A 21,421-nucleotide genomic window follows, 5' to 3' on the forward strand; every position below is an offset into this window, starting at 1 on the left:
CCAACCAGATGCCCCAATGAGAAGCCCACAAGCGTGACCTGAGCACAACAGCAATTCTCCCTACTTGTGATTCCCAGCTCATATTCAGAGGCATGCCTGCTTTGACAATGGAGGGAGGACATAGCCATTGTGGCTAGTAGCCATGGGAAAGAAACTAGGTGATCTATGGTCCATCCCCAGCTCTAAGAGACAACTGGCTGACCATTCTTGGAGTCAAGCATCCTGGACCACAAGCCTTTTCCTGCTCTGCCCTGGAGTTTATGTAAGTGACGATGACCTCTGCAAGCCTTGTTTAACCAAGCAGCCCGAGCAAAGACTGTTTGTTTGCAGTTGCTTTTATTCTATCCTTGAGTACATATTCCCAGGCGGTTTCTTATCAACAGTTTGGTTTCTCTATAGCTTCGTTGCCTCTTTAGGACCAGGAAACAGAGAAGAGGCGATGAACCATGTCCATTTTTCTTACGAGGCTGAAACCGTTCCCTCGCCCCACGCCAACTTGTTGGAGGTGGGGAACCAGGAAGTGAGTGAGTTTCGCCCTCCGCATCACACAGCCCAGAGTTTTATGGAATGGCAGAGCGATACCTTATAAAAAACCTTTTACAGTCTGGGGCATAAGGGATAGTTTTCTAAATAAGGCAAAGGTGTTTTTCAGCCAACATTTATTGGATGAAAATAGGGACGTCCTAGTTCATACCCTCCAGCATTTCTCTGATGAAAACAGGGACATCCTGCCATACCCTCCAACATGTCTCTGGTAAAAATAGGGGTGTCCTAAGAGAAAGCGGGACATTCTGAGATCAAATCAGAAACTGGGATGAATCTGGGAGTGTCCCTAGAAAACAGGGATGCTTGGAGGGTCTGCTCACCCACAGAGCCTGATATATTATGTCATGTGTGGGACAAGTGTATGGTGGTTGAGGTGGAGATGGGGGTGGGGAATTCAATACAATTAATTCATGGGCCAAACTGGACCCTGGCCCTTTTCTGGTGGACCAATGATTACCAGCTGGGTGTTGTGGTTCTGGTTGGTTGGGATGGGTCTTTGTCAGACCCATGTATGCAGTGATCTTAGACTTGGGACTTAACGGTCTTATGGGCCCCCTCTCTTTAGATGGTGTATGGCTTCACTAAATAATAATAATAATAATAATAATAATAATAATAATAATAATAATACCTTTATTGTCAATGTCCAACCTGTATACAATGAAATTAACCCGAGCCTCCTGCCCTCCCCCCTGCCTGTTGGTACGACTGATTATGCTTCTATATCTCCTGCCCAAGGGTAGAAGATTAAAGAGGTGCTGGCTGGGGCGTGAATCATCCCTGAGAATATTTCTCGCTCTCCTAAGGCAACGATCCCTTGCGATGTCATCTAGCGGGCTCAGGGGACAGCCCATGATATCATGTGCTGCGTTCACCACCCTCTGTAAAGACTTTCTGTCCATGGCTGTCAAGCCAATGTACCACACTGTGATACAATATGAGAGGACACTTTCTATTGTGGACAGGTAGAAGGAGGTCATCAATTGTTGTTTAACATTGCTCTTTCGCAAGACCCTGAGAAAATGGAGTCTCTGTTGGGCCTTCCTAACCACCTGAATTATATTGTTTTTCCGCTATATATTTATATCAATTGTATACCACTTGAACAGTTATGGTTTCCCTCAAGGAATCCTGGGAACTATAGTTTGCTGTGGGTGCTAGGAATTGTCAGGGGATTTCTATCTCCCTCACAGGCCTACAATTCTCAGAGTTGCCTGGGAAGAAGGATTGACTGTTAGGCCAGTTTAAGTCTATGGAGTGGATGTGCCCTTAGGACTCCAGAGGAGACCCTGCGGTTGTTTTGTGACCTGAGGATCATTCCACAGTGGTAACACTGAAGCAGTTCTCCTCAGTCACCGCACACACCCCTCTGGAACGCCCACCCTTGAGTGGGGCATGAGGCGGAGACAGTCACGACCTTTAAACACTTCTTACAAACTTGTATGTTTACCCAAGCTTTCCTGGACTCTGACTCTTCCTTTTTTCTACATGGCTCAGTTTTTATTTGAGATATATGCAGTGGTGGTTTCTTAATCTTATTCTTAATCAGGTTTTCAAGGTAACTGCATTGGACGTTACTTGCATTTTAATTGCCGCCATTGTATCTTTTATTGTAAACCGCTGGGATATTGCAATTATTTGAAGCAGTATCATTTTTAAAAATTGAATAAATGCATAAATAAGTAAAGCTTCCAAATGCAGTAATTGTATGGGGGGGGGGCTCATTCTCAGTCTGCTGAACAGAGGCCCCAACCTTTGCCCGAAAGTCCCACCTTGATGGCCCCAATAAACAAGCATCTTGTGAGATGCTTCTGAACGCTGCTGAGCAAGTGCGTGCTTAGCATTGTTCTCTTATAAACTAACCTCCTCCGAGGTGGTGAATTCTTGCTCTGTAAATTTAGAAGACACCAATGGGACCTTAGGGAATTCCAGAAAGGATGGGGAGAGAAGCACAAATGAGGCTAAAGTGATCCTATCCTTTCCCAAGCGCCCGCGCTGCAACATCTTGTTGGCGCTTACAGGACTCTCGGTGGCTTATTGCTGCTTCAAACTAAGGTCACATCCACACCATACCTTTAGCAGGGACGGCTTCCTCTGAAGAATCCCAGGAGCTGCAGTTTGTTAAGGGTGCCGACTTCACAGACCTACAGTTCCCAGTATCCAAACTACAGTTCCCAAGATTCTCCATGACTGTTAAGAACAGCCTTCTGGATCAGGCCAGTGGCCCATCTAGTCCAGCATCCTCTTCTCACAGTGGCCAACCAGATGACCGTAGGAAACTCTCAAGCAGGACCCGAGCACAAGAGCCCTCTCCGCTCCTGTGGTTTCCAATAACTGGGATTCACCTGCTTCTGACTGCCAAGGCAGAGCACAGCTGTCATGACTAGTAGCTGCTGGTAGCCCTATGACCCTCTATGAATTTGTCCAGTCCTCTTTTAAAGCCATCCAAGTTGGTGGCCATTGCTGGCCCCTGTGGGAGTGAGTTCCATAGATTAACTATGCAATGTGTGAAGAAGTCCCTTCTTTTATCTGTCCTGAATCTTCCAACATTCAGCTTCATTGGCCATGCCATGCTTAATTTTATAAGCTTCTCTCATTTTATAAGCTTCTATCATGCTGCCTCATACAGTACTTGTCTTTTCTGTATGCTAAAAAGTCCTAAACGCTGCAACCTTTCCTCCTAGGGGAATCTCTTTTTCCTTTATGTTAAAGTGCTTTAAGGGGGCTTTAAATCTGTAGTATGAATGTGACCCAAGACGTTCCTTCTCTTGAAATCTGGAGGCCCCACCTGGTTTCACTTCACCGTTTTCCCAACGGGACTTTCTGAACGCTGCTCCTCTCATGTATCATATTTGGGAGATGAGAGAGCCAGGACCTGAGTCATGACGGCTGCTCCTGGGTTTCGAATTTCTTCACTAGAGCACTGGTTTGCAAACATTGCACCTGTCACTCTTCCGTAACGGCTGATTTGCTGTTGCTTAAGAACTATGGCAGAGAGACAGGCACTGGGACAGAGAGAGGGACGTTCTGGTTCACCTCCCTGAACCCCACGAGAATTCATGTGGACTAGCATCAGTTTGAACAAACATCCCCCACGTGGCCATGTGTGTTCCTCACCAGCTGTGGTTCTGTGACATGTGGGGACTGAGCGAGGGAGGTAACTATGGGAGGTGGAGACCCAAATGGGCAGGTCTGCAGAAAGCAACCCGGTGAAAGATGTCTGCGGAAAAAGCGTGCCTGGAAGGAAAAGCATGTTTGTGTGTAGGCCTGTTCACTTGTGGACACTGGACAAGCCGTCTCTCTACACATCTGCAAGCTTTTGTGTGAAAGGGTGCGGAATCGTTGTACAGCTCAGCTTTTGATTACGGAGGACCACAGACACTTCACTCATTGACGATTACCTGGGAATAACTGTACAGGTGTCGGTTCAACTAGTCTATACAAAGGCGCACATATTGTACACTTGTTAAAGATATCATGTGGACACACCTTGTGTGTTTGGCTTTGTCTAGAGAGTAATTTCCCTTATTGGTAAAGAAGCCTAGGAGAAAGAGGGCAGGAAAACCCCAGAAGTCATCAGTGAGCTTAAATGATCTCAGGGCATCACAGCATGGCAATCCATTGCGACCGCAGAACTCTGGGTCACTGAACGAACAATTAGGGCACCCTTTACATGCTCTAGTGGGACACGAGTGGCGCTGTGGGTTAAACCACAGAGCCTAGAACTTGCTGATCAGAAGGTCGGCGGTTCGAATCCCCGCGACGGGGTGAGCTCCCGTTGCTCGGTCCCAGCTCCTGCCAACCTAGCAGTTCGAATGCACATCAAAGTGCAAGTAGATAATAGGTACCGCTCCGTCGGGAAGGTAAACGCCGTTTCCATGTGCTGCTCTGGTTTGCCAGAAGCGGCTTAGTCATGCTGGCCACATGACTGTACGCCGGCTCCCTCAGCCAATAAAGCAAAATAAGATCCGCAACCCCAGAGTCGGCCACGACTGGACCTAATGGTCAGGGGTCCCTTTACATTTACCTTATATGCTCAAGTAGCAATTTTTGTCTTTTAATAGAAAAGGGCTATTTGAGAAAGCAAGTTCAAGACGTTCTTACTGAGGAGGAACAATAACGTTCTGCCAAAGTGGGGTAACTGAGAAACCCTCCATGCTCTGGCAAATGGCTGGGGAGATAACAAGGCTTTCAAGTTGGTTTGAAACAGCTTATCAAAGAGGAAGTAGGGGAATGGTTTACAATTTTATGACTGTCAGCTGGTCTGAACACACTGGATATGATGCTTGGTCCTGCTCACTGACCACAGCAATAAAGATTTGAATTGATTTGGGTCTTATCCTGTTTGTTTGTTTCTGTTTGTGAATCACTTCCTGTGAAACATCCTGGAGCACCTCAGCAATGAAAAACTCTCAAAAATAAAACATATATAAAACAATTTTATGTATAAAGGCAATTAAAACATTTTCATACACACACGCACACACAAAAACATATATCAGATTAAGACAATTCCATATAAGAGAACAATTTCAAATTGAATACGAGTTCAGACTGGGATAAAGAATCCCCACTGAAAAGGTTGGTTGGAAGATGAATGTCTTGAATAGACCCCAGAAAGACAATAAGAACTTGTCTGAAACCCACCTGCTATTTGGGGTGGGTGGGTGTAGTTACCAAGAATCAACACATCTGCTGGCATTTTGGGACTCTCTTTGGGGGAGTGGCCATGTGGGCTATAAGGTGAGCCCTCCCCTACTTCTGAAAGTCACTGCTAGGGATTGGGGAGAAATTTGAGCCCACTCACATTCGAAGCCGAACTTAGCAAATCTGTGTTTTGTGAAATAACTTGCAACCCGAAATGCAGCCATCCTTTTAAACCCTAGGGATATGAGAGATTTCTCCCTGCTGTGCATAATGTTATAGGCTTAGTGTGGGAGTGGGTCAATCTGGATGACCCTTCAAAAGCTATGTCTTGGGGATCGCCCTGGAACTCTAATGGGGAGGGCAGATCAGTTGGGATGTTAATGCTGCGAGTTCCTCCATCCTATGCTCAGGTTGTATATATGTGTAAACAAAACTATATAATCCGAAAGATACTGCGGTCTCTGCTGACCCTTTTCCCAAGGAAACTGAACCTGGATAGGTGCTAGAACCTAGTCTCTTGCTGCTCAGAGATTGGGGAACATGCAACACTGGTGTCAGAAGTGGGCTTCCTGGAGGAGGAAGTATGAGCCCTTCCATCCCATGCTCAGGATGTATATATGTGTAAATAAAGCTGTATAATCCTAAAGACACCACAGTCTCCACCTACCTTCATTCCACAGAAACCAAAGTCTGAGTAAGTGCTGGAACCCCTAGATTCTCTTGCTGCTCAGAGATTGGGCTGTGTGTTACAATATCTATCACGTTCCCAGCTCTTACCTATTTTCTAAACATTATAATTATTATTATTATTATTATTATTATTATTATTATTATTATTATTTCACCATTATTATTATTTCAGCCAGCCTGGTGCAGTGGTTAGAATGCTGGACTAGGACTTGGGAGAGACCAGGGTTCAAATCCCCCACTTGGCCATGAAGCTCACTCGGTGGCCTTGGGCCAGTCACTGCCTCTCAGCCTAACCCACCTCACAGGGCTGTTGTGGGAATTAAACGAGGAGGGAGAGAACCATGCACGCCACCTTGAGCTCCTTGGAGAACAAAGTGGGATATAAATGCAATGAATCAGTCACAAAATAAAAAAACAATCAAAGAGGTATCTGGGGTGGGAATTACTCTCTGTGACAGCTGCTGCAGGAATTCCTGAGCATGCACAGACGTTTTCTCCCCCCCCCTCTCACAGGAGAGCCAGTGTGGTGTAGTGGTTACGAGTGGTAGACTCATAATCTGGTGAACCGGGTTCGCGTCCCCACTCCTCCACATGCAGCTGCTGGGTGACCTTGGGCCAGTCACACTTCTCTGAGGTCTCTCAGCCCCACTCACCTCACAGAGTGTTTGTTGTGGGGAAGGAAGGGAAAGAAGAATGTTAGCTGCTTTGAGACTCCTTAGGGTAGTGATAAAGCAGGATATCAAATCCAAACTCTTCTCCAGGATTCACTGTTGCAAGGCAGGATGAGTTGGAAAGCAGTAGCTCAGCCATGCAGGTCTTTGGTTGCACTCACGTCCTCGCTGGGCCTCCTTAGCCAAAGCTGCCTCCTTCCCTTCCCTCCAGGACAGGCTGTTGATTCCAGGCACACATTCCGCACACCTGCTCTTGATCCCCTGTGGCTTTCTCCGCCTCCCCTGGCGACCTGCCTGGCCCAGCCTTCCCTCTCAAGGAGCTTGCTCTGCAGCTCCACTCCATGCCCAGGGAGAGACCCCTGCCAGCTGCCCCTTCCCTTCCCTCCCGTCCCCTCCCTCCCTCCGCCATCTCCTGGGATCCTTCGCTCGCTGGAGGCCGCAGAGAGCTCCGCAGGTGAGTGGACCTCCCCCTATTTCCCCACCCCAGCCACGTCCTGGCCCAGCTGGGCATTTCAGGGGCTCAGCAAACAGGGGGCTAACCTTCAGTCTGCCTGAAGCACCCCAGATTGCCTTGGCAAAGGAAGAAGAGGTTTCTGGGCATCGGTGCCATGGGCCCAGCTGTTGTGGGTTGGGTCAAATGCTGCCTGAGACAGGCTGGGATCCCGCCAGAGAGAGACTGGCACCCCACAGGGGTATTTCCACATGCTCATATAGATTCATAGAGTTGGAAGGGACCCTGAGGATCGAGTCCAACCCCCTGTAATGCAGGAATACGCATCTGCCCCTTATGGGGACTGAACCTGCAACCTTGGCATTACCAGCATCATGCTCGAACCAACTGAGCTATCTAGCTGATAGAATGCCCAGTATAATTTCTCCCCAGATCAGCCTTTGTGTGTTCAGGTAGCCTTTGTTTGTTCTGAGAACTACCAAGCCAGATCCTTGGGTCCATCTAGCTCAGTACTGTCTACACTGACTGGCAGCTGCTCCCTAGGGTTTCAGGCGCAGGGGTGTCTCCAGAGAGGGTCTCCCAGCCCCGTCTGAAGATGCCAGGGATTGAATCTGTGACCTTCTGCCTGCAAAGGAGGTGCTCAACAACCGAGCTAAGATTCCAGTTCCAAACCAAGGGCTGCTTTATAGAGGATTGTAGAAATCTACCATATACTTCAACAGACCCTTGGTCCATCTAACTCAGTACTGTCTGCACTGACTGGCAGCAGCTCTCCAAGGTTTTAGGCAGCGAGTCTTTTCCCCAGCCCTATTTTGAGATGTCACTGAGGATTGAACCTGGGTCCTTCTGAATGCAAAGCAGATGCTCTGCTGCTCAGCTACATTTCTTGATCTACAGAGATTCCAACTCAAATCCCACTTTTGTTTTCCTGAGACAGCATCCTTGATTTGCTGCTGGCTCTTAGGCCTGGCGCTGTCCTGGTTGACTTAGCCTTGGTCAGGTGGAAGTGACGGCAGTGACCTGGCCTTACACATTAATCTCCTTTCCTGACCTTTGACCTCTCCAGTTTGTCTTTTTGTGGGGCAGTTCCACCTTTGGTGACATTTCCTGTTGACAATCTTCCTGGCTGCTAAGATAAGCTGTTCAGATGCTGTGTTTGTAAGACCTGAGCTGTGTTGCAAACCACTTTGCCTGGATCGATTCTGCTCACGCTTGACATGTGCTGCACAACTTTCAAAAACATATTGAGTTGTGGAAAGGGCCTGTTCCAAGGCCTTGGGAACTCTGCAAACAGACGGAAATGAATAACTAGCTCAGCTCTATGGTTTTGCAAGCAGAACTGACGGCATGGGTCTTCTCAGAACAGTGTCACCATTACTGGTGTATGATGACTACTAGCTGCTAACTCGTTCTCAGAGCCAAAACTAAACCGCCCAAGCAGGGAAGTATCAGCAGGCTTGCATGAACCTCCAGTTTTGCAAAAGTATGACAAATATTTAGAAAATAAACCCCTAAGGGAGAGGGAACCTACCCAAACAGCCCACAAAGACGTAAGAAGAGCTTGCTGGAACAGGCCAATGGCCCATCTAGTCCAGCACCCTGTTATCACAGGGGCCAATCAGATGCCCCAATGGGAAACCCACAAGCAGGATTCCCGCACAAAAGCACCCTCCCCTTCTATGCTTTCCAGCAACTGAGATTCAGAAGCATTGCTGCATCCAACTGTGAAGGCAGAGCACAGCCATTGTGGCTAATAGCCCTTGATAACCTCATGCCTGATGGGACGCGGGTGGCGCTGTGGGTTAAACCACAGAGCCTAGGACTTGCTGATCAGAAGGTCGGCAGTTCGAATCCCTGCGACAGGGTGAGCTCCTGTTGCTCAGTCCCTGCTCCTGCCAACCTAGCAGTCAAAGTGCAAGTAGATAAATAGGTACTTCTCTGGCGGGAAGGTAAACGGCATTTCCGTGCACTGCTCTGGTTCGCCTGAAGCGGCTTAGTCATGCTGGCCACATGACCCGGAAGCTGTACACCGGCTCCCTTGGCCAATAAAGCAAGATGAGCGCCGCAACCCCAGAGTCAGCCACGACTGGACCTAATGGTCGGGGTCCCTTTACCTAACCTCATGCCCTGCAAGCGTCCCGGAGAAAATGGCCACTGTGAGAAGAGCATGCTGGACTGGATGAGCCACTGGCCTGATCCAGCAGGCTCTCCTTATGCTCTTAGTTCCATCGCCTGCTTGCCATAAGCATGGAGGGCAATACTGGGCAGAGATCTCTGGAAGCCAACAAGCTGTGCAGATCCCTCGCTGGCCCTTGTCCAGCCTTTCATGACAAAGAACCTTTCATTCTCGGCCCCTGCCCTTCACATTCCTTTGCCAGAGTACGTTCCTAGATAGGTATGCCTTGAATACCTGAGAATTCGCCTCCTCAAAAGGAACACCCGCACATTTGCTCTTGCAAATAAATCTCCCCAACAGAGTGTCGCGCACTTAATGCACCCCGCGTGAGCCACACGCTGTTTTCGCCAGGCGTCTGAATGCATTACCTTTATTTTATCTTCATCATCTATTCAACGTACACCCCTCCCTTCCTCCCTAAGGAGCCGCAGGCAAGAAACTGATCAACAACAACATCATTCGGAAACATCATGCAAACAGCTTTAAATAGTTGCATTCACTCAGCTGGTAGTTTCAGTGTTATCTGGGACAGTGTCTTTCTGCCAGCCCAGGCCTGGGTAAAAAAAAAAAAATCCTCCTGAAAGTCAATAATGAGGGAAGCAGATGCACCTCACGAGGGAGGGCATTCCACAACCAGGGAGCCACCACTGAAAATGTCCTGTCATGGGTCAACATCAACCAGGCAGCCCAAAGAGGGTGGGTGGGGATACTGGGCAGCCCCAGCCCCAATGTTATCAACTTGGTCTATGTCGCTCCATGAAAATGTGAAGAATTAGAGCATGAGAGTGTTGGTCTAGGACTGTGGAGACCCAGATTCAAAACCCGCAAGCAGGACCTGAGCACAAGCACCATCTCCCCTCGTAGCAGTTCCCAGCAGCTGATGTCCAAAACAGTACTGCCTCTAGCTGTGGATCCATGCTAGCCTTCTCCTATGAGAATACGGGGGGAGGGGGTGTCTTTCCAGTACTCCGCTTGTGAGCTTAACAATGTGCTCAACCTTATTAGGGCGGTCACTTGATTAAAGAGATCTTATCCGATTCACCGCGTTGCTTTTGGGGCTGTGATCCTAAAGATGTTTACAAGGGAAGGAGTGGATGGCAGCAGGTTGCTTTGATTGGAGCCACCCTCCACGTTCCCTGGCTTCTATTTCCACAGACCTCTGAGATGATGGCTTGCTGGCTGCTGCTGCTGTTGTTGTGCAGTGTGTCTGGTAACATTCACTGCCCAGACCGGTTTGGTGCTTTCAGTGGCAGGGGCGTGGCCCTGCTGCTTGTGGACCTCACGCCTTCCAAGGAGGACAAGACGATGTCTGGAGCAGACTGCATGGAAGTGGGAAGGCCATTGACCTAGATAGCTTGCTATCATAACACTGGCTGGCAGCAGCAATGGCTCTCTGTGGTTTTAGGCAGGGAGTCTATTCCCCAGCTCTACCTGGAGATGCCAGCAGGGATTGGACCCAGGACCTCTTGCATGCAGAGCAGATGCTCTACCAGCCAGAACTACAGCCTTTCCTCTATAAACAGCCCAAGGCTCCAGTCCTCATTGTTCTGACTAAAGGTTTAACACAGGAAGCTGCCTTTTGCCAAGTGAAACCACCGGTCCATCTGGCTCAGTATTATCCATACTGACTGGCAGCAGCTCTCCAAGGTCTTAGGGAGTCTTTTCCCAGTTCTGCTCGGAGATTGGGCGATTTGCATGCAAAGGAGACACTGTGTCCCACCCTGCTTGGTAATCCAATTGCTCCTGCTTTTCCTGATTGAACCTGGGAGCTTTTGCAAGCGAAGCTGATGCTTTGTCCCAGAGCACCAGTCCTTCCCAATCAGGAATGTAGAAAGCAGCTGCCTTAGAATGAGTCAGTCCAACTTTCCACCTAGTTCAGTATTGCTCACACTGACTGCCAACATGCAAAACAGGAGCTCAGTTACGGAGCTGCAGTCCTCCGCCTTTCCATCATCTCCTACGTGATTCTTTTTGACCTGGAGATCAATTCTGGGACTTTCCTTACTGAAAGCAAATCTTCTGTCCCTGAGCTACACACCTGGCACCTGTCAGAAGCTTTCCTGTGGATTAGAGCCCACTTTTACCTAAGGCAGGGAACAAGTTCCTCTATTGTCAGGTGTATCCCTTTCTATGCACAAATGGGTGATAAGGAAACAAAATGGCAGAGGTTGGCATTAAGTGGCAATGGCATGCAACAGCTACAGTCCGTGGCAAGTCGATCAGAGCCGAAACGTCAGCAAAAAGACCATTTGAAGCAGTGGTAATTAGTGACAACAGAAATCATGTTTACGTGGTGGAAAATAGAGCCAGAGCTGAAATGATTGCAAAATGAACCCGATGGACCTTCACAACCCACAATTTACTTAGCACTGCTGAGTAAATCAGCCCCTGGAATGGGATAGGAAACTGTTGTCTTGATTCAGACCTGAATGTATCGAATCAAACTAGTCAATAAGTTAACCTAAGAACATAAGAAGATCCTACTGGATCAAGCCAATCTAATCCAGCATCCTGTTCTTGCTGTGGCCAGCCAAGGGAAAACCTGCATGCAGGATTTGAGCACAAGAGCTCTCTCTCCCATCTTGGCATTTCCAGGAACTCATATCCAGAAGCATTACTGCCTCCAACCATGTAAGCAGAGCATAGCCATCATGGATATGAGTCACTGATAGCCTTATCTGCATTGAATTTGTCCAATCCTCTTTTACAGCCATCCAAGTTGGTGGCCATCACTGCCTCCTGTGGAAGTGATTCGATCGTTTAACTATTTGCGGTGTGAAGGACTTTCTTTTCTCTGGCCTGAATCTTCCAGCATTCAGCTTCATGGCATGTTCATGAGTTCTAGCATTATGAAAGAGGGAGAAAAAAATTTTCTCTATCCTGCAATGCAGGAGGTTGGATTAGATGACATTTTGGGTCCCTTTGAGTCACTTTCCCCATGCCATGCATAATTTATTAAGTGTCTATCTTGCCAACTCTCACTCGCTTTTTCCTGAACTACGGTGGCCCAAACACAGCAAAATCTTCACACCTATGGGAGTAGCTCCATCTCTGGATCATTCCGGATGCCCTTTTCTGAACTTCCCCCAGCTCTGCAACACCTTTTCTATTCAACAGCATCCGGCCAGTCTCTTTCACCCATCCCATCTTATCCCTGGCTGGTTTCCCCAAGTGATACAGGAACAGGGAAACTCAGCCCTCTCGTCCCAGATGTGCCGCAACGATCCCAGCCTATATGATGCAGAGGAATCCCGGGGAACAGGTTTGAGCCTCTGGGTCCTCTCAGCCAGGATGGAGCCAGGAAACTCCACCCACTGTTGCAGCCTATAATTTCCCCAAATTTCCCCACCTGCCTCACACTCCCAAGTCTTCCCGCTCACCATTCGGCTGCAGGTGCGCAGCAGGGGAGACCAAAGTTCCAGAAGCCATGGCCTCCATGGGAATCCAAGTCCTGGGCATCTCCCTTTCCATCATCGGCTGGCTGGGCTCACTTGTGTGCTGCATTCTCCCCATGTGGAAAGTGGCCATCTCCCAGGAAGACAACATCCTGCTCTCCAAGCGCATCTGGGAGGGCCTGTGGATGAACTGCGTGATGCAGAGCACCGGGCAGATGCAGTGCACGCAGTATGAGGCCATCCTGGGCCTGCCGCAGGACATCCAGGCTGGCCGGGCCCTGGTGGTCATCGCCATTGTGCTGGCAGTGGTGGGCACCTGCTTCGCCATCCTGGGCGGCAAGTGCACCAACTGCGTGGAGGAGGAAGTCCCCAAGGTCCGGGTCATCATCGCGGCTGGTGTCTTCTTCATCCTCTCGGGATTCCTGCTTCTCATCCCCCTCTGCTGGACCACCCATGCCATCATCCAGGACTTCTACAACCCCATGCTTGCCTACAACCAGAGGCGGGATTTCGGGCCCTCCTTGTTCATCGGCTGGGCCTCCAGCAGCCTCCTGATCATCGGCGGGGCCTTGCTGTGCTGCAACTGCCCTCCGAAAAGTGAGAAGCCCTATTCAGCAAAGTACATGGCGGCGCGGTCAGTGCCTGCCAGTAACTACGTCTAAGGACCATCCCCTTCTCCTGAGGGACCTTTCCACCTTGAAGGCGACTGAGTAGGTTTTACTGCAGATGGAGAGCGACCCTCCTTCGCTGCCTGAGTCTCTCTCCCACACCCTGCACTTTGTGTCTTGACTCTGGAAGCAGGCCTTTGTTTGCTGTGCCCACCGAATCCTAAAAGGGGAACGCGGCTAGGTTGACCACCACCCACCTACCCAAAGCAGGCCGGGAACTGGCTTCCACCACACCGCCTTTGAGCTGCAGAAGCAGAGTGAGCTTCCAAACCACCCGGCGGATGTTAGATTTCTAAGCTGGACTGCAGCTTTTGAGGGAAGCTTCCTTGTGACTTTGAGACTCAAGAGCCACAAAGGGATGGGACTAACAGCCCCAGGATGGTGGGGGTTAAGGGTTTGTGTGTGTCTCTGTGTTCCAGGAGCATTTCTGGGTTTGCCTAGGAGTGGCAGGGGGAAGCCAGTGAGAATTTGGGTGCTAAGACTCTGCATTGTGGCGTTGTGGTTAGAGTGACAGGTTAGGAACTGGGAGAGACCAGGGTTCAAATCCCCACTTGGGCACGAAGCTCAAGGGTGCAACCTTGGGGACCAGTTGCTGACAGAAATGTTGTATTTGGGGCTAGGGACCTCCAGAGACTCTTCAGGATGCTCCAGGTCAATTTCTTAACCTCTTTCCCTCTGGTTATTCAGTCAGTATCTTTTTGGGGAAGTGGGCGTTTTGACCTATGTTCTGGTCTTCTCAGTGTGGCACCCTTCCATCAGTGCCCCCAGCCAGCAGGACTGTGTGCTCCCATCAGCTACAGTAACATCCAACTATCCTGTTTTCCGTGGCCCAAGCGATGCTCTGAGACTGATCTCTCCTTTGACAGCCAGGCTTTTCATATTCTGCCTCTGCCTGAATCAGGGATGCCCGAGTAGGAAGAGGGGGAGAGAGGTGGGAGAGAGACAGAGAGATAGAGAATCTCAAGTTAGGCATTCTGGTGTTTGTGCGTGTGTGTGTTTCAGTATTTTATTTTTGCATTTTCAAATTGCCTTTTATTTGATTGTAAATTCCGTCCAGCAGCCTAGAAATGCTTTGAATAAATAACAAAAAAGAAGCATACCTTTCTGTCCTCTCCATTCCACATACTCCTTTCATGCAATTTCTTTACATCATTTCGGTGCTGAGGGGGAAATGAGTCACTTTCTCATTAACGGTTGCAAGATCTTCTGTCATCTTCTTGGGGCTGTGACGTTTAGCCTGTTAAGGGAGCCAGCTGTGGTGTAGTGGTTAGAGTGTCAGACTAGGACCTGGGAAAGACCAGGGTTCAAATTCCCCACCACCCCTGAAACTCACTCTTAGCCTCATCTACCTAGCAAGGTTGTTGTGAGGATTAAATGAGGAGGAAGAGAACCATGTAAGTCACTCTGAGCTCCTTGGATAAAATAGGTGGGATATAAATGTCACAAATAAATATTAAATAAATTATGGGGGCTCTTGTGCCCCTTTTTCAGGGATTGTTTTCGATCACTGACCCTTATATATTTCTCTTCAGTTGTTTTTTGCTAGATCATTAACAACCTTGAAGGTCCCTGAGGTAGAATGGGGTGGAGGGTGGGGGAAATGAATAAACACTGGCTTGTGTCTAAGGGCAGGGAGAAATTTGGTTTGGTTTGCATTTCAAGTTGAGCCTGATTTGCTTTCCCAAAACATTTTGCAAATCAAAAAAGTCATCCTTTCAAATCCTGCAGCTCTCTGAATTTTGCACAACCAAATAATGTGTACATGAGGGGAAAGGGCACATTAAAAAATGCCAACATTCATGTAAATAATATTAAAATGCATTATATTGCAGGGGGTTGGACTAGATGACCCTTGAGGTTCCCACCAACTCTACAAATCTATTATTCCGCAATCATTTTGTAGCTACTTCCCCCACCTCCACGATATCCTTTCTGTTAGGTGGGGCAACAAGAACATCAGGTAAATATTCCTAATAGGACTGAACCATCTTTCCGGCTGCTTAGCGGGCGGGCAGGCAGGGAGGTGGGTGAGTCTTTTAGTAACCTGATTGCTCTGACACCTTTGTGTTGGCACATTGGTAATTCCAAGGAAGAGGAAGAAGACACCGTATACCAGACCGGGGCATGTGTGTGTGCCAGGGGTGGGGATAGAACTGGTTTTGAGAGGTAAAGAGCTGAGATAGGTCTCTTGAGCAAGAAGAGGGGAAGTTTGGAGTTTGCAAACAGCCCAAAGGAACATCAGAAGCTGCCTTGTATGGAATCAGGTCATGGGCTCATCTAGCTCGGCACCGTCTAAAGTGATGGGCAGGATTTCAGACTGCAGCCTCCTGTGGAAATGAGTTCCATGGTTTAACTATTTTTGTGGCATGAAGAAGGACTTTATTTTCTTTGTCCTGAATCTTCCAGCATTCAGATTAATGACATGTCCTTGAGTTCTAACATTATGAGAGAGAGAGAGAGAGAGAGAACACATTCCAGTCAAGCCCCATCAGCGGACCAGATGAGAAATTTAAGCAAAGCAAATGCTCGAAAGGAAATGTTTTCGCTCTGACTTTCTCCTCCCCTTCTCTCTCTCTTTTGATGCGCTAAACATTCACAGTAGAAAACCTGATCAGTCAATGGGTCTGCAGATGCCGGTCTTATACTGGTTGGGATGTCTTTATAGCGGGGGCCACAGATAGATCTGAAGTCCATGTTTCTATAAAATATAAGCCATTTGGAGCTGTGTGGAGGGGAGGCCGGGCAAGTCTCTAGTTGGGATGCATCAATATTAGTCTGTCTCCATCCTTCCAACATAAACAGTTCCATACTATCTGCAGGGCCCTGAGGCCTTCTGAAGTACTCCCAGCAGACAGCAGAGAAAATGGCGAGAGCCACAGTTTAGCACATGGGTAGGCAAACTGAGGCCTGGGGGCCGGATCCAGCCCAATCTCCTTCTAAATCCGGCTCGCGGTCCAGGAATCAGCATGTTTTTACATGAGTAGAATGTGTCCTTTTATTTAAAATGCATCTCTGGGTTATTTGTGGGACATAGGAATCCGTTCATTATTTCCCACCTCAAAATATAGTCCAGCCCTCCACAAGGTCTGAGGGACAGTGGACTGGCCCCCTGCTGAAAAAGTTTGCTGACCCCTGGTCTAGCAACATCATTCTGTAGCAACAGCAGGTTATTTCCTCACACCTACAGCTTCTTTCTTAGGTGGAGATGTTTTTGAACACCAGATGTTTTTGAACACTGTTCCCACGCGAGGGCTGAAGCAGGCAGGCCGTCCCTTGCCTCAGGCCGCCTCATGGCTTCACATTGGCCGCCATCTTGGGCGGGAGGGCAAACAGAGAGAGGGTGCGGAAGGAGGCACTCCTCCCTCATGGCCAGCGCCACAGAAGGAGACTCTTGCTCAAGAGGTGGCAATGCAACGCAGACTCCATGGGAGCGCTTGGGCCTCCTCCTCTCTGAGCCGGAAGCCGAGACTGGTCTCCTAGGGCTGGCGGCAGCTGAGCTACAACCCCCTGAACTACACCCCCTCGCACCCGCTCCCTGCCAGGTGTGGCGGCCAGAAAAACAGGCTGTGGGCCTGCTCAAAGGCTGCTGCATTTGGGGTGGAGGTGTTTGCTGAGATCTCTTTGATAACTCAGCAAATGATTGCTCCATCTTCCCACCTGGCAAATTTGAACCTGTATACAAAAATGGAGCGGGATCTGAGAAGTAAATAACTTAATATTCATCTCTCAGCAGCAGCCTGGGGCTGTGTTGCCGAATCCTGGAAAACCTTTAATAATTTGGATAGCTGGCGCTCTAGGGTTTGGCAAATTGCCCTTCTTGAAATGCTATCTCATAAGCTAAAAGTATCTAAGGGGCAGAGCTCAAATGACTGTATATGTACGGTCTGTGTGTGTGTGTGTGTGTGTGTGTGTATGTATGTAGTGCTTTTTTCTAAAAAAATGTTTAGGGGTGCTCTCATTTTGACTCAAGAAAATCACCATTTTATAGTTCAAATTGGGGAAAATAAATACAGTAAATGGACAAAAGTACAAAGATTCACAAAATGTTTAGGGGCATGCGTACCCATGTATCCCCAGAAAAAAGCTCTGTAGGTAGGTAGGTAGGTGTGTGTGTGTGCATATAAACAGCCAGAGCTGTTTAGCTTCTTTGAATAAAGAGTCAACTTCACTGAAACCGGGTGTTTTATGGCTGACCTTCTCCTGACTTTGGCTCCTGACAATATACAGTGGAACCTCAGTTTTCAAGCATCTCGGAAGTCAAACGTTTCGGCTTTTGAACGCCAAAAACCTAGAAGTAACTGCTTTGATTTTCGAACGCTTTTCATAATCTGAACGTGCCACATGGCTTCCGTATAGAGTTTTCTGGGCAGAAATGCTTCCGGAAATGCATGCTTCAGCTTTCGAATGTTTTGAAAGTCAATCAGTCTTCCAGAACTGATTACGTTCAAAAACTGAGGTTCTACTGTATTCAGAATCCCCTCAATCTGCTCTTGAAAAGTTTGGGAAGCTTTATCTGGCATTCTCCCAACCCCAAGACTCCTGCTTCCAACCTAACTGCCCTCTGTGCTGCTTCCCCAGCAGGGGGGAGCACGATGGCGGTCCTGGCCTTGCAGATGGGAGGCCTGGTGCTGTCGGTCCTGGGCTTCCTGGGCGCCATCTTGGCCTGTGCCATGCCCATGTGGAAGGTGACGGCCTTCATTGGCTCCAACATCATCGTGGCCCAGGTCTTCTGGGAAGGGCTGTGGATGAACTGCGTCTACGAGAGCACCGGCCAGATGCAATGCAAGGTTTACGACTCCCTGCTGGACCTCCCCGCTGACCTTCAGGCAGCCCGCGCCCTGGTGGTGGTCTCCATTGCCATCTCCGCCCTGGCCCTGCTCGTGGCCATCACCGGAGCCGAGTGCACCCGCTGCGTGGAGGACCCGGAGGCCAAGGGGAGAGTCTCGGCAGTGGCCGGTGGGGGGTTCATCATGGCCGGGCTGACTCTGCTTGTCCCCATCTCCTGGTCTGCTAGCGCCATCGTCAGCAATTTCTACAACCCCCTGGTGCCCGAGGCCTTGAAGCGAGAGCTGGGCATCTCACTGTATGTGGGATGGGCAGCCAGTGCCCTCCTGGTCTTCGGAGGGGCCATGCTGTGCTGCCACTTCCCACAGAAGGGGAGCACCAAACCTTACCCAGTGAGATACTCGGTTGGGGGGAGGCACTCCACCCCGGGCAGCTATGCCCGGAAAGACTATGTTTGACTGCTATGTGGGGGCGCACCTGTCGCTTCAGGAGGGGAAAGGTTTCTCACTTCTATAGGATTTGTGCAGGGGGAGAACAAAGAAGCTGCATGTTGCTTCTTGCAATCACTCCTTGCCAGAGTATAAACTCAGGGGGCGTTTGGTACCAAAGGGACACCCATCCCTGGCATGACCCATGATCAGGGAATGGTGGGAGTTGTAGTCAGTCCAGCAAGATCTGGAAGGCCACCGGTTCTCCAGCCATATCAACCTTCGGCAGATCGAATCACATACCCTCCCAAGTGTCCCTGTTCTCCAGGGTCAGTCCCAAATTACAGAAGCAGTCCCAGTTTCTGTTTTGATCCCACAATGTCACGATTTCCCTTTTTCCTCCCCTCCACGTCTTGGAAAACAATTAAAAGTGGTGTGTGTGTGTAGTAGCTGCAAAAATGAAGTCCTGTTTATACTGAAAATAAAATTCCTGCACCAAATGAAGGAAATGATGAAGCTGGTATATGAAGCCTTGAAGGAAAATATCACCAATCCACTTAAAATTGCAATGCTTCAACAGCGAGCCATTTTTAGGAAACGTGTTTTCTACTGTAGAGAAATGAGTCCCACTGTATTCAATGGAGCTTACTCTCAGGTAAATGGGTAAAGACTATGCAGCTTCACACTGAAATCCTAAGCATTTTTACTCAGATCTAAGTCCCACTGAGTTCAATGGGATTTACTCTCTGGTATGTTCCTGATCATTCTCACACTTATCATCATCGTCATCATCTTCATATTAGTATTATATCCTGCCTTTTTCCCTGATAGGAAGACAGTTTACAGCTTTTTTTTTCAAATCCCATTTATCTGTCGAAGGTGTTACACACATTCCCTTCCCTCGCACCTTTTTTTCTTTACAACAGTCCTGTGAGGTAGGTTCAACCGAGAGGTTGTAATTGGCTCAAGGTGACCGATGTAGATGTGAATAGGATGTATATGTTTGCAGCAAGATCAAATGTAGGAGAAGCTTCTTGATGTGGAAGAGAATGTCAGAGAAATGTCGGAGGATATGGAATCATGGAATCACCGAAATAGAGTTGGAAGGGGCCTCACCGCGTCCAACCCCGCTGCTATGCAGGAGCCACAGCTAAAGTATCCCTGACAGGCCCCCATCCAACCTCTGCTTAAAAACCTTCAACAAAGTAGAGCCTTTCTGAGAGAGTCAGTTCCATGTTCCTGGACACCCAACTTCCATCAACCCAAGCTAGCATGAGGCTGTGTAACATTTCCAAAAGCATAAATCTGCGCTCGCACGCCTTTGTTCAGCTTCTGCAAACCTCACCCACATTCGTCCTGTAAAAAGAGCGGAGGGAGAGAGGTGTCCTCCCTATGTAAACTTCGGTGTTTTAAAAGAAGCAGTGACTCCTCAAAAAAGAGCACAAGGAAGTTGGTGCAGGTTGTAAACCAGGTGCAAAATGCAAATAAAAATACAACTTTAATGGAGCATTGATGTATCACCGCAGGGCTGTGCTGTGGCAATCTTGCCTTAAAGGCAAGAATCCCATTTGGCCCGGGAGACTCCCAAGCTGGGGCTTTTCTGCCCACAAGGAAGCTGTTGGAGCCAAGAGGTCCTGCGACTCCATTAATTGTGGGCAGGAAGTCAGTATTTATCTGCAGCCTTGATCTCCTTTAAATGGCCCACACCCATTGTTCTTTAGAAGGCATGCATGCACATTGTATTAAATCGCCAGGAACTGCTTTTATATATCCTTCTCTTCTCCATTAGGCTAAGTCAACTTTAGTTAAGCCCTTTACAGAAAGAAGCATTTTCTCGCTCTCTGTCTCGCCATCCCTTCCTCCCTTGCAGACCTGCCAAACTGAGTTATAACCCTCTTTTGCCCATTGGGGAACCGAGTTTGGCAACATGGAACTCATCCTTATCCATATTTCTGCAAGGATTTGCCGCTTTCAAGGCCCTTGTTTCAGATTGTTTGGAGAGAGAAGGTGCAAACATTCACACATTTGGGCTTCCTTACCCTCACCTCCCCATTTGGATTTAATATTTCTCTAGTTCCACCATTTTCTGAGGGTTTGTAGAGACTGTCCTGGCTATATAGGGTGTTGGGGGGAGGGAGCACCTCTGGTGGGGAACAGATTGTGCTCCTTCCGGGGTAGCTTGTCCACCTTTGGTCCCCACCCTGTACTCAACTCTCACCTGCAACTCCCAGTGGCCACATGTGACAGCAGCCACACGCCTGCAATGGCTTTGACTGGCTGCCTATCCCCTCATGAGGGTAGCTGGTGGGTCTAAAACCCTTGGCAAGTTAGGGGCTTTTCCTGCATGCAAAGACAGGCTCCAGAAGATTGAACGGACGAGACCAGCTGTGGGTCCAATGGCCAAGAAGGCAGTTTCTGCGTGTGCCGCAGAAGAAAGTGAGGGGCAGATGGGACTCGTCAACCTGAAAAGGGAGCCCATCTAGGAGAAGGGAAACTCTTTATCCTAAGCCTCTGTTGTCTTGCAGGACATCTTCAGGAGAAGAAAGGCTAAGGACAGGGGCATCTTACCCACAGAGGCTAGTGGCGCAGGGCGCCAGGGTGCAAAGTCCTGGAGGGCGCCAGGGAAGAGGAAGGCTGGATGCAGCGCCTCCTGGCATCAGCTCACCACCTTCGCCCACTTCCACCATGCCGCACTTGGAGCCTCCGCCTGGCGTGGCCACCCACCATGGCATGAAGCGGCCAGCTAAGCTGGGAGCCGCCGTGTCCAGCCTCCACCTCTTCCCCGCCGGAGGAGCTGCCCTCAAGCCTCTGCCCACCTCCTTCAGCCCCGCAAAGCTGGCCTCATTGCTGGCAGCGCCGTCCTCCCTAAAAAAGGTCGGCAACTCTGGGAAAGGGCGGGCGCCAGAAGGATCTCCGCACCACGGCACCGGATATGCTTAAGGCGGCCCTGGCTAAGGAGTAAAC

The 21,421-nt window shown here is 49.1% G+C and overlaps 1 protein-coding gene and 1 pseudogene across 4 annotated transcripts; both read left to right on the plus strand.

Moving 5' to 3' along the window:
• The first annotated feature begins 6,643 nt into the window (after nucleotides 1-6,643).
• LOC309357352 (claudin-4-like) lies at nucleotides 6,644-18,957 on the plus strand. Of its 3 annotated transcripts, XM_081889487.1 has the most exons (3): nucleotides 6,937-7,008; nucleotides 15,077-15,204; nucleotides 17,823-18,957. In XM_081889487.1, the coding sequence occupies exons 2-3, from the start codon at nucleotides 15,090-15,092 to the stop codon at nucleotides 18,485-18,487; spliced, it is 780 nt and encodes a 259-aa protein (XP_081745613.1). In that variant the 5' UTR covers nucleotides 6,937-7,008; nucleotides 15,077-15,089; the 3' UTR covers nucleotides 18,488-18,957. The 3 variants fall into 3 exon arrangements, with proteins under 3 accessions (XP_081745611.1, XP_081745612.1, XP_081745613.1); XM_081889485.1 differs by lacking the exon at nucleotides 15,077-15,204 and having other exon boundaries at nucleotides 6,644-7,008; XM_081889486.1 differs by lacking the exon at nucleotides 15,077-15,204 and having other exon boundaries at nucleotides 6,644-7,008; nucleotides 17,826-18,957.
• On the plus strand, nucleotides 12,391-13,688 carry LOC309357356 (claudin-4 pseudogene; annotated as a pseudogene). The gene has a single exon. The product of its transcript is annotated as a claudin-4 pseudogene (transcript).
• Nucleotides 18,958-21,421: the final 2,464 nt, after the last annotated feature.

Source organism: Podarcis melisellensis, assembly GCF_964234715.1.
Source record: "Podarcis melisellensis genome assembly, chromosome: 15".
NCBI classification, from domain to species: Eukaryota; Metazoa; Chordata; class Lepidosauria; order Squamata; family Lacertidae; genus Podarcis; species Podarcis melisellensis.

What these genes read in the sequence shown, in the direction of transcription:
- LOC309357352 (XM_081889485.1), top strand. Translation starts at nt 6,666, where the DNA reads ATGAGTTGGAAAGCAGTAGCTCAGCCATGCAGGTCTTTGGTTGCACTC. An exon ending in GGCCGCAGAGAGCTCCGCAG is followed by an intron (nt 7,009 to 17,822) that starts GTGAGTGGACCT and finishes CTGCTTCCCCAG; the next exon opens with CAGGGGGGAGCACGATGGCG.